General features: G+C 39.4%; 1 protein-coding gene across 25 annotated transcripts in view; it reads left to right on the top strand.

Annotated features, from left to right (window-relative positions):
- Positions 1–14,147, top strand: part of LOC101831061 (ABI family member 3 binding protein) — a 210,688-nt gene that overhangs the window by 65,558 nt on the left and 130,983 nt on the right. For all 25 annotated transcript variants that reach the window (XM_040750661.1, XM_040750651.1, XM_040750665.1 and 22 more), the window contains exon 3: positions 10,407–10,475. In XM_040750661.1, coding sequence (XP_040606595.1) covers positions 10,407–10,475 — 69 coding nt within the window. The remainder of the gene's footprint in view (positions 1–10,406; positions 10,476–14,147) is intronic.

Here is a 14,147-nt window from a genome sequence, read left to right as displayed (position 1 = left end):
GGGGAGTGCCTGGACCCTACCCAGAGTAAAATGACAGACTCTAGATATCCCCTATGTGGAAGGATTTGGCAATAGGGTGGGAGGGTGGGGGGGGAAGGGGAGTGCGGGAGGAGGGGAGGGAGAGGGAACTGGGATTGACATGTAAAACAAGCTATTTAAAATTAAAATAAAAATGATAAAAAAACTACAGCCACTGAAAAAAAAATAATATTGCCTTCCCAAATCTCATCAAATGAAAGTAGAAGACTGAGCAAAACTCAAGTGATATCTACTTTATTGGGGTGTCTTTGAAGTGGTGCTGTTTTGGAAGCACCACTTGAGTGTTTTCTTCCAAACACTTTAGTAGACTGTAAGGAGTGGATGAGTATAGCAGGGCTCTGGGGACATTGGGTTCGGAGAGAAAAGCCCTTTTCTTTACACCTTCATCAAAGCTGAGTTCCCCTTCTGTGTTTTGAGACCCAGCCTATCCTACTGCAGGGACAGCAGGGGCTGCTTGTCACTGGAGTCATCAGCCCTGCAGACTTGTCCTGTGACATGTGCAGACCTAAGCTGTAAGCTCCCTCAGACAAGGCCTGTGTATATTTTGGACCCCCTTGTGTGACAGGCTTCCAAGTTTGAATTAATGATGGTTCTGTGATAGGGCTGGCTACACTTCTGTGGATCTTTTACACTTTGGTGTTATTCCAGTCCTGAAGGCTGAGGAAGCCAGGGATTTCTTTGAACAGAAGGGCAAAGCACTGTGTTCTGTCAAACTGGGCACAGGTTCATCATTTAAAGGACATTGCAATACTTGATGGAAATACTTATCAAACAGCACAGGACTTGCCAAATAGTCTCCAATTACTTTTGAGGCAGAAAAGGAAAAAGTTTATTGATCAACAGTAAAACACATACTTGGTAAAAATAATTTTGTTAGGTAAAAGAAACAGCTCGGTAAGTAGATTTATTAATTCTCTACTTAAGAATTATGAGGTTTGTAACAAAAGTTGGTTTGTGTTTATGGACTATGCTCGCTCCCAGTCCTAAGAGTTTTCTCCATTCTTCATGCAAAACTCTATTTATTCCTTCCTTTGGAATGTTAATTGGATAATTACTGCTTTTCAGGCTTAAGCATACATACATGAACAAAGCCTCAATTCAAAGTGTGGTCAGGTCTAGCCTGAGCTCAGTTCACCAAATCTTTCTATAGAGACTTGTTAACTATTCTAAAAAGTGGGCTCACTTCGTTTCTGATAGTTACAGTTCCATATATTCTCTTTCTGTATAACTAACAAAAGCTAGTAATCTAAATGACTTACTGAAATTACTAAATTGTGTTCATAATTTAGTAACCACTGTGAAGTTATCACAGCACTAACACCTCTGTTCAGTCTTCTCGATGGGATCTTGATAGCCAGAGGTTCTTTGTAACCTCTGCTCAGTCTTTCCTGTGAACTCCTGAATCATGATCCTTTGCTACTGGATATCTGTTGGCCCCAGTGAGCAGCAGCAGCCCCCAGATGTCTAGAAAATTTTTCCATTAGTGTTTTCCCCAAAGAGAAACCCCCACCCTTTGTTAAAATTGGTTTTGCATCTTGTCAATTGTGTTTTTAGGGCCTTTGGATACAGTCTTCCAAATCCACCTTCTGTCTGTTCACTGTAATAAACTCTACCTGATTAGAATAGCGTCTGTTGGACAATATATTTTGAAGACTTTTCACAGTGATCTCTACGAATTTTCTTGGGGAAATGTTTGTCAATTTGTCAACCTTTAATTCAATAGCAGGCCTAGAAGTGCACAGTCAGCATTTTGTAGATCCTGCATACATGTGGATTTCTAAGCAGAATTGTTGAAAAAGCTGCACAAAGTGTCTCAGCTTTTATTCCCCTTTGACACAGGCATTCACTTTCTTTGGATGATCTATTTATCTTATGAGTGAGGGTGAACTGAAAGAGAATTGAATTGTCCTGTCTTTCCCTGTTCTTCCATGTTGGCAAACACAGCAAAAATGGGCATAAAGAGGTTTCTTGTTGGTTTGTGTTTCTTTAAACACCACCTTATTTCTCACTGAAGCAAATTCTGTCTTGAGTGGACAGTGGGTCATGTTGGGGTTGTCAGTGACTTCCTGCATATCCTCTTTCTTAGCCAGAGGTAAGATTTGCTTGCCCTCTTCTATTGTGTATGTGATATATGCCCACATGTGTGTAGGCATGCTGACCTATGCATATTCATGTGGAAGTCAGAACACTACTTCTTGTATCTTCTATTACTCTACCCCTTAATTTTTGAGACAGGGTCCCCTGGAACCTGGAGCTTGGTGCACTTGAAATGCTGAATGTGAAGGGGGAGACAGAAATCCATGGACAAGTATTACTATTTCTGGCTCCATTTGCTCCCATGCATGCCCCATTATCCCACGAGACTTAATTTTGCAAAATTAAGTTCAAAGATCAAAGTGTTAAAATTTTCAGGGGTTTGGTGAAATGACTCATAAGGTGAATGTAATTTTTTCCCTAACCCCCATGACCTGAGTTTGATCCCTGGAACCCACATGGTCGAAAGAACAACTTCCACAAGCATACACACACACACACACACACACACAGATGGTGACTGGGCCTCAACAAAACTTGGGGTCCTTGTAAAAGTTGCAACTGTATATGTTGCACACCTGTGAAGCCAACTATGTCTCAGTGAATATACTATTACACAAGGTAATTTTATAAGATGTGTAGGATCAGTATGACGTGTCATTAGTTTATAATTTTATTAACAGTTTTTTGTACACAGAAAGCATTATTGCATAGTAGTTTATTGGCCCCTAAATTGCTTTACAACCCTAGCAAGCTCACCCAATGGTGATTATAGTCCTGTTAGTGAATTTGGGTTGAGTACTTCATAAGGGAGTTTCAAATAAGGAAGATACACTTTCAAACCCATGGGACTCTGTGAAGGCTTGAACATGCCTTGTCTGTGTTTATGAGGTCACATGGCCATGTGTTCATCAGTCATGAGGTAACTATGAAACAGAAACAGCCCTGATGTGAGTTCTGGTGATATCTAATAGGGTACATTATAGAAAATGGTAAAATATAAGCCACATAAATTAAGGTGACTCCATAAAGCCTTGGATAAGAAAGCCTCTTACATATCCACAAAGGGGAAACATAAACACAGAATAAAAATAAAACAAAAATGTCTATCTGAGCAAATGGTTCTGAACTCTGGTTGACTGCAGCAGCCAAGTTAAATTTAATGAATTAGAAGTCTCAGATCCCAAAGATCCTGAAAAAATACTAGGGTAATAAGTCATCAACCAGTTAGTCCAATAAAATTGTTGATAGAATACTACTTTTCAGGTACTAGGTTTTTTTTGTTTGTTTATTTGTATTTGTTTTACCAGACAGTCATTGTGGATACATTAGTTTTTAAAAGGCAATTTCATAAATTCTTCAGTTCTTATTGATAAGCTCACATCTCTTAACTTTAAAATTGCTTCTCAACTAAGATTAAGTGCAATATCTAAAGGGGTTTAGCATAATTTTACTTATGTAATTTATTTTATTTTTATTTAAATAAGAAATGAGTTTACTTCACATGTCAATCCCTCTCCCTCCCCTCCTCCCCTGCCCCCTGCCAATCCCCCCAATTCCCCACCCAATCCCTACTCCACTCGGTAGGAAGGGTGAGGCCCTTCATGGAGGATTTCCAGTCTGTCATATTATCTGGGACAGGGCCTAGCCCCTCCCCGATGTGTCCAGGCTAAGAGAGCATCCCTCTATATGGAATGGAAGCCCAAAGTCCATTTGGATGCCAGGAATAAATACTAATCTAGTACCTGAGGCCCCAAAGATAGCGGAGGCCACCTCAGTGACACCCACATCCAGGGAGTCATGTCCCATGCTGGCCTGTCAGTCATCAGTCTGGTATCCATGAGATTCTGTGGGTTTCACCAGCCCAGTCTTGACCCCTTTGCTCATCACTCCTCCCTCTCTGCAACTGGTTTCCAGGAGTTCAGTGTTTACCTGTGGGAGTCTGCCTCAGCTTCCACCAGTCACTGGATGGAGAGGCTCATGTTTGTCTTTTTGTGACTGGGTTACCTCACTCAGGATGGTTGCTTCTAGTGCCATCCATTTGCCTACAAATTTCAAGATTCCATTGTTTTTTCCGCTGAGTAGTACTCCATTGTGTAAATGTACCACATTTTCTCTATCTACTCATCAGTTGAGAGGCATCTAGGATGCTTCCAGGTTCTGACTATTACAAATAATGCTGATATGAACATAGTGGAACAGACATCCTTGTATGAATGCGCATCTTTTGGGTATATGCCTAAGAGTGGAATTGCTGGATCTTGTAGTAGACTGATTCTCAATTTCCTGAGGAATCTCCATACTGATTTTTAAAGTGGTTGTGCCAGCAGTGGAGTAGTGTTCCTCTTTCTCCACATCCTCTCCAGCATAAACTGTCCTTTGTGGTTTTGATTTTAGCCATTCTGACCGGGGTAAAATGGTATCTCAGAGTTGTTTTGATTTGCAGTATCCTAGCAGCTAAGGATGTTGAACACTTTCTTAAGTGTCTGTCAGCCATTTTAGACTCCTACTGAAAATTCTCTATTTAGGTCTATGCCCTACTTTTTTAATGGGATCCTTTGGTGTTTTGGAGACTTGCTTCTTGAGTTCTTTGTACATTTTGGAGATAAGCTCTCTGTCAGATGTGGGGTTGGTGAATATCTTTTCCTATTCTGTGGGCTGCCTTTTTGTCTTGCTGACTGTGTCCTTTGCCTTAACGAAGCTTCTCAGTTTCAGGAGGTCCCATTTATTGTCGATCTCAGTGCCTGTGCTACTGGTGTTATGTTCAGGAAGCAGTTTCCTGTACCAATTCATTCAAAGGTACCTCCCACTTTGTCTTCTAACAGGTTCAGTGTAGCTCAATTTATGTTGAGGTCTTTGATCCATTTGGACTTAAGTTTTGTGCATGGCAATAGACATGGATCTATCTGTGGTCTTCTACATGCCAGCATCTAGTTATACCAGCACTATTTGATGAAGATGCTTTCTTTTTTTCAATTGTATAATTTTAGCTTCATTGTAAAAAATCATGTTCCTATGTGTGTGGGCTAATATTAGGGTTTACAATTCAATTCCATTTGTCTACCTATCTATTTTTATGCCAACACCAAGCTGTTTTCAGGACTATAGCTCTGTAGTAGAGCTTGAGGTCAGGGATGGTGAAGCCTCCAGAAGTTCCTTTACCATAGAGGGTGGTTTTGTCTATCCTGTGGCTTTTGCTTTTCCATATAAAGTTGATTATTATTCTTTCTAGGTCTGTGAAGAATTGTGCTGATATTTTGATGGAGATTGCATTGAATCTGTAGATTGCTTCTGACAAGATTGCCATTTTTATTATGTTGATACTACCTATCCAAGAACATGGGAGATCTTTCCATTTTCTGGTATCTTCTTTAATTTCTTTCTTTAAAGACTCAAAATTCTTGCTGTACAGGTCTTTCACTTGTTTTGGTAGTGTTAGCCCAAGATATTTTATGTTATTTGTGGCTATTGTAAAGCGTGATACCTCTCTAAATTCTTTCTCAGCCCATTTATTGTCTGTATATTATAGGGTTACTGATTTTTTTTAGTGAATCTTGTATCCTGCCACTTTGCTGAATGTGTTTATCAGCTGTAGGAGTTCCCTGGTAGGATTCTTTGGGTCACTTGCATAAATTATCATATCATCTGCAAACAGTGAAAGTTTGACTTCTTCCTTTCCAATTTGTATCCCATGACCTACTTTTGTTGTCTTATTTCTCTAGCTAGAACTTCAAGTACAATATTGAAGAGATATGGAGAGAGTGGACAGCCTTGTCTTGTTGCTGATTTTAGAGGAATTGTGCTGAGTTTCTTTCTATTTAGTTTGATGTTGGCTGTTTGTTTGCTGTATATTGCTTTTAATCCCTCTCCCTCCCCTCCTCCCCTGCCCCCTGCCAAACATGTTCAGGTATGTTTCTGTTATACCTGAGCTCTCCAGGACCTTGATAATTAAGGAGTGTTAGATTTTGTCAAAGGATTTTTCAGCATCAAGTGAGATAATCATGTGGTTTTTCTTTTTAAGTTTGTTTATATGGTGGATTACATTGATAGATTTTTGTATGTTGAACCATCCCTGCATCCCTGGGATGAAGCCTACTTGATCAAGGTGGATGATTTTTCTGATGTGTTCATGGATTCGATTTGCTAGTATTTTATTGAGTATTTTTGCATCATTGTTTATGAGCGATATTGGTTTGTAGTTTTCTTTCTTAGCTGTGTCTTTTGTGACTTGGGTACCAAGGTAATTGTAGACTCATAAAAATAATTTGGCAATGAACTTTCTGCTTTTATTGTGTGAAACATTTTGAGGAGTATTGGAATTAGCTCTTCTTTAAATTTCTTGTAGAACTCTGCATTGAAGCCATCTGGCCCTAGGCTTTTTTTGGTTGGGAGACTTTTGATGACTGTTTCCTTTCTTTAGGGGTTATAGCTCTGTTCAAATTGCTTATCTGTTCTTGGTTTTATTTTGGTAAGTGATATCTACCCAGAAAATTGTCCATTTCCTTTAAATTTTCAAATTTTGTGGAGTACAGGTTTTCAAAGTATGACCTGAAGATTCTCTGAATTTCCTCAGTGTACATTGTTATGTTCCCCCTTTTCATTCCTGATTTTGCTAATTGTGTGTTCTCTCTCTGCCTTTTTGTTAGTTTGGAATCAACTCTTTGTTACATTGCTTCTTTGTATTGTTTTACTAGTTTCTACTTTATTGATTTCAGCCCTCAATTTGATTATTTCCTGGCATCTTCTCCTCCTGGATGACTTTGCATCTTTTTGTTCTAGAGCTTTTAGTTGTGCTGTTAATTCTCTAGTGTGACTATTCTCCAGTTTCTTCATAGTGCTTTGAACTTTCCTCTTAGTACTGCTTTCAAAGTGTTCCATAAATTTGGGTATGCTGTATCTTCATTTTCATTGAATTCTAGGAAGTCTTTAATTTCTTCCTTGACCCAGGAATGGTGCAATTGCACATTGTTCAGTTTCAATGAGTTTGTAGAGTTTCTGCAATTTGTGTTGTTGCTGAATTCTAACTTTAAAGCATGGTGTTCTAATAAAATACAGGGGCTTATTCCAATTTTTTTGTACCTGTTGAGGTTTGCTATGTTGCCAAGTATGTGGCCGATTATAGAGAAGGTTCCATGTGGTGCTGAGAAGAAGGTATTTCTTTTGTGTTTGGATGGAATATTCTATAGATGTCTGTTAAACCCGGTTGGGTCATAACTTCTGTTAGTTCCTTTGTTTATTTAAGTTTCTGTCTCTTGGTCCTGTCTAGTGGTGAGAATGGGGTGTTGAAGTCTCCCAATATAACTGTGTGAGGTCTTATGTGTGATTTGCATTTTAGTAATGTTTCTTTTACCAACGTGGGTGCCTTTGTATTTGGGGCATAAATATTCAGAATTGAGACTTCTTCCTGATGGATTTTTTTCCTGTGATGCCTATGAAATGACCTTCTTCATCTCTTTTGATTGATTTTAGTTTGAAGTCTAATTTGTTAAATACTAGTATAACTATATCAACTTGTTTCTTGGGACCATTTGATTGGAAAATCTCATTCCAACCCTTTGCTCAGAGGTAATATCTGTCTTTGAAGTTGAGGTGTGTTTCTTGTATGCAGAAGAAGGATGGATTCTGTGTTCATATCCATTCTGTTAGCCTGTGTCTTTTTATAGACAAATTAAGACCAATAATATTGAGGGAGATTAAAGATCATTGTGATTAACATTGAGTGTTAATTCTTGTTTGTTTTTGATTTGTTGTTGTTGTTGGTATTATTTGTGGATTTACTCTGCTTTTTATTTTGGCTTTTGGTAAAATTGGGTTATCTTTTGCCTGTGTTTTTGTGAGTGTAGTTATCTTCCTTCAGTTGCAGTTTTCCCTCCAGTACTTTCCGTAGGACTGAATTAGTGGATATGTATTGTTTAAATCTGGTTTTGTCTTGGAATATCTTGTTTTCTCCATTTATAATACTTAAAACTTTGCTGAGAATAGTAGTCTGAGCTGGCATCCATAGTCTCTTAGTGTTTGTAGAATATATTTCCAGGATCTTCTGGCTTTCAGAGTTTCCATGAAGAAGTTAGGTGTGATTCTGATAAGTTTGCGTTTATATGTTACTTGACCTTTTTCCTTTGCTGCTCTTAATATTCTTTCTTTATTCTGTATGTTTGAGAATTTGATTATTATGTGGCTAGGGGACGTCTTTTTTGTGATCCACTCTATTTGGTGTTCTGTAGGCTTCTTATACTTTCATTGGCATGTCTTTCTTTAGGTTGGGAAAGTTTTCTTCTATGATTTTGTTGAATATGTTTTCTGCACCTTTGAGTTGAGTTTCTTCACCTTCTTCTATCCCTATTATTCTTAGATTTGGCCTTTTCACGATGCCCCATATTTCCTGGATATTTTGTGTTAGGGATTTGTTGGACTTAGATTCATCAGCCAAAGAAAATCTTATTTCTCCTAGTGAATCATCAACGCTTAAGATTCTGTCTTCCAACTCTTGTATTCTGTTAGTTATGCTTGCATGTGTAGTTCCTGATTGTTTACTCACCTTTTCTAATTCCAGCATTCCTTCAGACTGTTTTTTTATTGTCTCTATTTCAGCTTTCAAACCTTGCATTGTTTGAATTGTTTCTTACAATTTTGCTCTGTCTTTTCTTCCATTTCTTTAAAAGATTTTTTCATTTCTTCTTTTAGGGTCTGTATCATCTTCATGAAGTTGCTTTTAAGGTCATTCTTTTCTGCTTCATCTGTGTTGGGATGTTCAGGTCTTACTGATGTAGAGTCCCAAGACTCTGGTGGTGTCATATTGGTTTTTCTGTTGTTGAATGTGTTCTTATATTGCCATTTTCTCATCCTTCTTCCAGTCAGTACAAGTGGGGTCTTTTCCTTTCCTGGTGGGCACGGGTCCAAGGTTCTCTTCCAGTTGGATCAAGCACGTCCAATACTCTGATGGATCTTACGGTGGACGCAGGCAGGTCTGAGGCATTCCCTCTCCCGATGAGTGTGAGCTGGGTTAGCACAGTGCGGTCAACAGTGTCAAGGTTGCTTAGTCAGCTGGGGGCAAGTTGATCTGTCTGCAGTTCCTAGGTCAGGAGATCCCAGAGAGGGAAAGCTGAAGGAAGTCAGGATTGAGGGGGGCTGGGGCTCACCTCTGCCCTCTGCCCTGAGTATGGGAGGGAGTTGACTTTCACTCTCAGCAGGCTCCTGGTTGCTTGGTCCTTGGGGCAAGTCACAGCAAATACAAAGAGCACATCTCTGCCCTCCCTACCAGATTGGCGGATCTAAAAGAGAGAGTACGGAAATGTTACATACATAATTTAGGACCTAATCACTTTTAAGGATTGCCTCTTATATTTCAATAATAAGCTCCAGTGGCTGCCCCATTTTCATGCATACAGGGCAGCAAAATAAGACTCAGTGGAATACATAAAGAATACATAAAATTGGGGATGGGCATGACTGAATCCAGGAGGTGTTGTGAGAAGAAGTAGGGACTAAATATTATTAAAATACACTGTATACATGTTTGAAGATTTTCAAAGAATTAATAAATATATCTAACTGGTGTGATGACCCAGAGGTTAAGAACACTTGATGCTCTTGCAGAGGACCAGAGTTTGGTTCCTAGCACCCATGTGGTATCTCACAACCATCTGGAATTATAGTTCCAGGAGTTTTAATGTCTTCTTTTGACTTCCGAGGGCCCTGGAAAGTATGTGGTACAAACAGATACAAGCAGGTGTATATGAAAATGAGTGTGTGGGTATAGTATAAAACTGATAACAGCTTTCAGGAGGATGACAGTGAAAAGTAGTGATGTAGGCAGAATGTCACATGAGTCATGAAAGTATTTTTTCTAGTTTCAACTTGCAGAGTTTTTTTTTTCATTTTCAGTGCTAGATAAATACATAAGAATATAATGGATAGTGAAAGTGTAAAACCTTAAGAAAAGCCACATCGCTTCAGAATGGACATTCTGACAGTATAAATATTCATTAAGATGTGTAGGGTTTGGGACTGGGCGGGTATTTTGAATGGCTTCCTGAAACTAGGTGTGATGTTTTTCACTTGGGAGTTAATAGAATAATCAAGAAGAAAGTATGTTCTTTTTAAAGCCCTCTTCCCCACCCATGCCCATTTGGGTTTGGAAATATGGATCTAATTTTCATTTCTAAATCTTAATAGGCTTTTTAGAAAGTATTAATTTTCCAGTTATTGAGTCTTATTCACTGGTACTGGGGTCAGAGAGAGTTTAACACCAGGAAATGTTCATTTAGGACGTGGGTGTGCTAACTCGCATGCTGGTTCCTGGAGGATTTTGCTGAAAGATGTTGTTGTTTCAGATGCGGAGCCGAAGTATCTGATAGTCGTGCGACCTGCTCCTCCTCCCAGCCAGAAGAAGTCATGTTCAGGTATAGTCCTTGCACTGGATTTTCTTGTAGTTAGCTATGAACCATGTAACTTCACCTTCTGCCACACACCACAGATGGCATGCCTTGGGAATGTCTTAGCAATGTAGGTGTAGAGGATATCAGTCCTGAGTGTTAGATGAGCTTACCCTGTTAGATGCAGCTTACCCTGTTAGATGAGCAGCATAGCCTGGTCTTAGACACTGTTCTCAGCAGAAATTGGCATTGCCACTTCTTGTCACTGCCTATGATGAGTTTTAGTTAGCTACATGTTCTCTTTACCTTGGCTATTGTGAATAAGAATGAGTAAGAGTAAAACTTCAACATGACTGTGATATTGTTGCCAACCTGACAGGAGCTGAAATCACCTTGGAAACACACCTGTTAGAGATTACTTTGCCTCTGGCTGTGCCTGTGAGTGGTTATGTCGATTAGGTTTATTGAGATAGAAAGACCTAACAGTGGGCAGTCTGGTTCCCTGAGCTTAGGTCCTGGACCCCATAGAAGGAATGGACTAGTGAGTGCATGGGTCCATCACCCTCTGCTTTTTGCTTGTGAAGGTGCACTAGCTATTTTAAGTGCCTACTGTCTTGACTTCTCTGCTTTGAATGAATTACCCTTGAATCATGAGTAAAAATAAACCCTTTCTCCTTTAATCAAATGATCAAGCATTTTAATGAATAAAATATGTATGAATTCTGCACCCCCCAGCCTCTTATCTTAAAGCAAAGGGGGAAAACTCAGTATCTTAAGACAGTGTTTCAAAATTTTGAACAATAAAGTCAAATGTGATTGTGGTGTCTTCTAATGAGATTTCATTTGGCTAGTCACAGAACTGTTTGTTCATAATAACACTGATCATAAAACAAATAAAAATTGCATGTAAATAAAAATCAGACCACTGATGCTTTTGTAGCTCAAGTAATAATTCTATTTTCATTTCAAGATCTCTGACACTAGCCATGGAGATTATTTTTCACTCCCTCACTCCTAGCTCAGGAGGTTGTGTTGTCCTGCTTAGCACACAATAGTCCACCTTTCCTGTGTGGCAATGGCTATGATTCCTGGTTTTTACTTTGCATCTGGGAGAGATGCAGTAGCTGATGGAATCACCTCCATTTGTTTCACATTGGCACCTGCTACATAGATTCTAATTAGCTACTCTTCTTCATATAAAAACTACCAAGTTAGTGACATAATTGTTTGAACATGCAAGCTTAGGATCCCTTGGGGGATGAAATATACATTTTTCATTTCTAGGCTGCATTTCATCTCTTCATACACTGTAAGCAGAGCCAAGGATTCACTACAAAGGAAATTAGAAAATAATGAAGGAAACCCAAAAAGAGTTTTTACCTTACATTCTCTGTAATTTGGAACACCCTTGTGACTTTTCTGGCCCTTAATGCTCATCTATAAAATAATATTGTTGTATTACATTCATGACAGTCAACTCAGAAACAGGAAGAATAGTATAATCACCTCAGTGTTTGTTTGCAACCGTCTGCACCCCCACCTTCAATCAAGACTCTCATCTCTTCTCCTTGGAGGTCAAATGTAGGCCACTTAATGACAGATGCATTTGAAAGGCTTGCAGAGAAGAGTACATGCATGTTTGCAGCCAACAACTATTATGTTCTTCATAAATGACTTTAGACATCATTAAGAGGCCAACTTCCCTAGTCAAGTTTCCAGTGTTCTGTTACTATGTCAAATACTCAAGAAGTTTGATTCCATAATCACTGGGCCCCATTCTTTAGGGTGTTAATGCTCTGTTTATGATCAGAAGGGAAAAAAACTAGAAAGGGAAAGAGACTGGGATTCCACAATCCCCCTTTAAGAGCAGACCCCGCCCCAAAAATCTAAACGCTTCCCATTATGGCTTACTTCTTGAAGTAGCTCCCAGTAACAGCACGGGATGAAAACCAAGCCTTTAGCATGGGGATGCTCACTCAAATCATAGAACCACATGTAATAAAACTTTACTGTTTATGTTTTTATAGTTGAAGGTGTTTGATACTTCACCACAAGGAAATGCCGGATATTTAAGGTTATAGATATACTCTGTTTTGAGCATTGCATGATGTATGCAGGTATTGAAAGATATGACACCCCATAAATAAGCCAACTGTATTAGAATGAGGCATTTTTATATCACTAGGTTGTGTAAATTCTGGATTCAGAGGCTCTCTTCTTGGAGTCATAATTGACAGAACTTTAAACAGACATGAAATTTTTAAGAGCATTTGATTCAAATAGTCACCATTACATTTACTTATGGGTTCCTGTCCTATACACTTTAATAAAGGTCCCAGGCACTGTGGTATACTCTCTCAAGCCCATAAGACTGAGAAAACAGAAGTAGAAGTTCTTCCTTTGATTCATGTTTAAATTCATGAACAAAAATCAATTTTGTAGACTATACGAAAAGCTGTGAAATCCTAAAAGAATTGATAAAAATTATATTATTTTAAAAAGCCCTCTCATAAAGCCCAGAAATGACTCAGAAAAATATCTTGACATGATAAAAGCTAAACCAAAAAGGAAAGGACTATAATCTTGCCAAGTCTTCTTTGTGCATTCCATTTTACTCAAAACATTAATCAAGAGATCTTGTCCCATTTCCTTTTTCCGGGGGGCCATGTATGTCTCTCATAGGGTCCTGAGCAAATTGGGAGCATGGGGGAAGTGGGGAGGAAGGTAGGAGAAAGAGGAGGGGAGAAGTGGGAAGAACATTGAGGGGTCAGGAAGATTGAGTTTGGGGAAGAATAGAGGAGAGCAAGAAAAGAGATACCTTAATTGTGGGAGCCATTATAGGTTTAAAGACAAATATGGCACTAGGGAAATGTCCAGGGATTTATCCACAAGGATGACCCCAACTAACAATCTCAGCAATAGTGGAAGAGGCTACCTTAAATGCCCTTCCCCTATAATGATATTGATGACCACCTTAAATGCCATCATAGAGCCTTCATCCAGTAGCTGATGGAAGCAGAAGCCGAGATTCACAGTCAAGTACTGAGCCGAACTCCTGTAATCCAGTTGTAAAGAGGCAGGAGTGATGAGCAAAGGGGTTAAGACCATGCTAGGGAAACCCACAGAAACATCTGACCTAAGCTAGTGGGAACTCATGGACCCTAGTCTGACAGCTGGGAACCAGCACAGGACCGAACCAGGTCCCCTGAACGTGGGTGACAGTTGGGAGGCCTGGGCAAGTCTATGGGACCTCGGGTAGTGGAACTAGTATTTATTCCTAGTACACAAATGGGTTTTGGGAGCTCATTCCCTATGGAGGGATGCTCTCTCAGCCTAGACACACAGGGGAGGGCCTAGGTCCTGCCCAAAATGATGTGTCAGACTTTGATGATTCCTCATGGGAGGCCTCACTCTCCCTTGAGAGTGGATGGGGGCATTGGTGGGGGGGAAATAGGAGGGAGAGGGAACTGGGATTGGCATGTAAAATAAGATTGTTTTTAATTTAAATAAAATTTTACTTAAAAAACCATCAATCAAAAGGTGTTGTGTCCTCATTGCAGTTCCCAGTGACACCAAGATAAATGAAGAGGTGTTGGAGAGGTGGGGAAGATGGAGGAGTGAAGTGGTACTTTTTGTTTGTTTTGTTTCTAATTTTTAAATTTCCTTTTTTGAGCGACACTATGGGGGTAGGGGCAGATA

The sequence above is a fragment of the Mesocricetus auratus genome, unplaced genomic scaffold, assembly GCF_017639785.1.
Source record: "Mesocricetus auratus isolate SY011 unplaced genomic scaffold, BCM_Maur_2.0 Super-Scaffold_100008, whole genome shotgun sequence".
In the NCBI taxonomy this organism is placed as follows: domain Eukaryota; kingdom Metazoa; phylum Chordata; class Mammalia; order Rodentia; family Cricetidae; genus Mesocricetus; species Mesocricetus auratus.
This window is presented reverse-complemented; position numbering and strand designations above follow the sequence as displayed.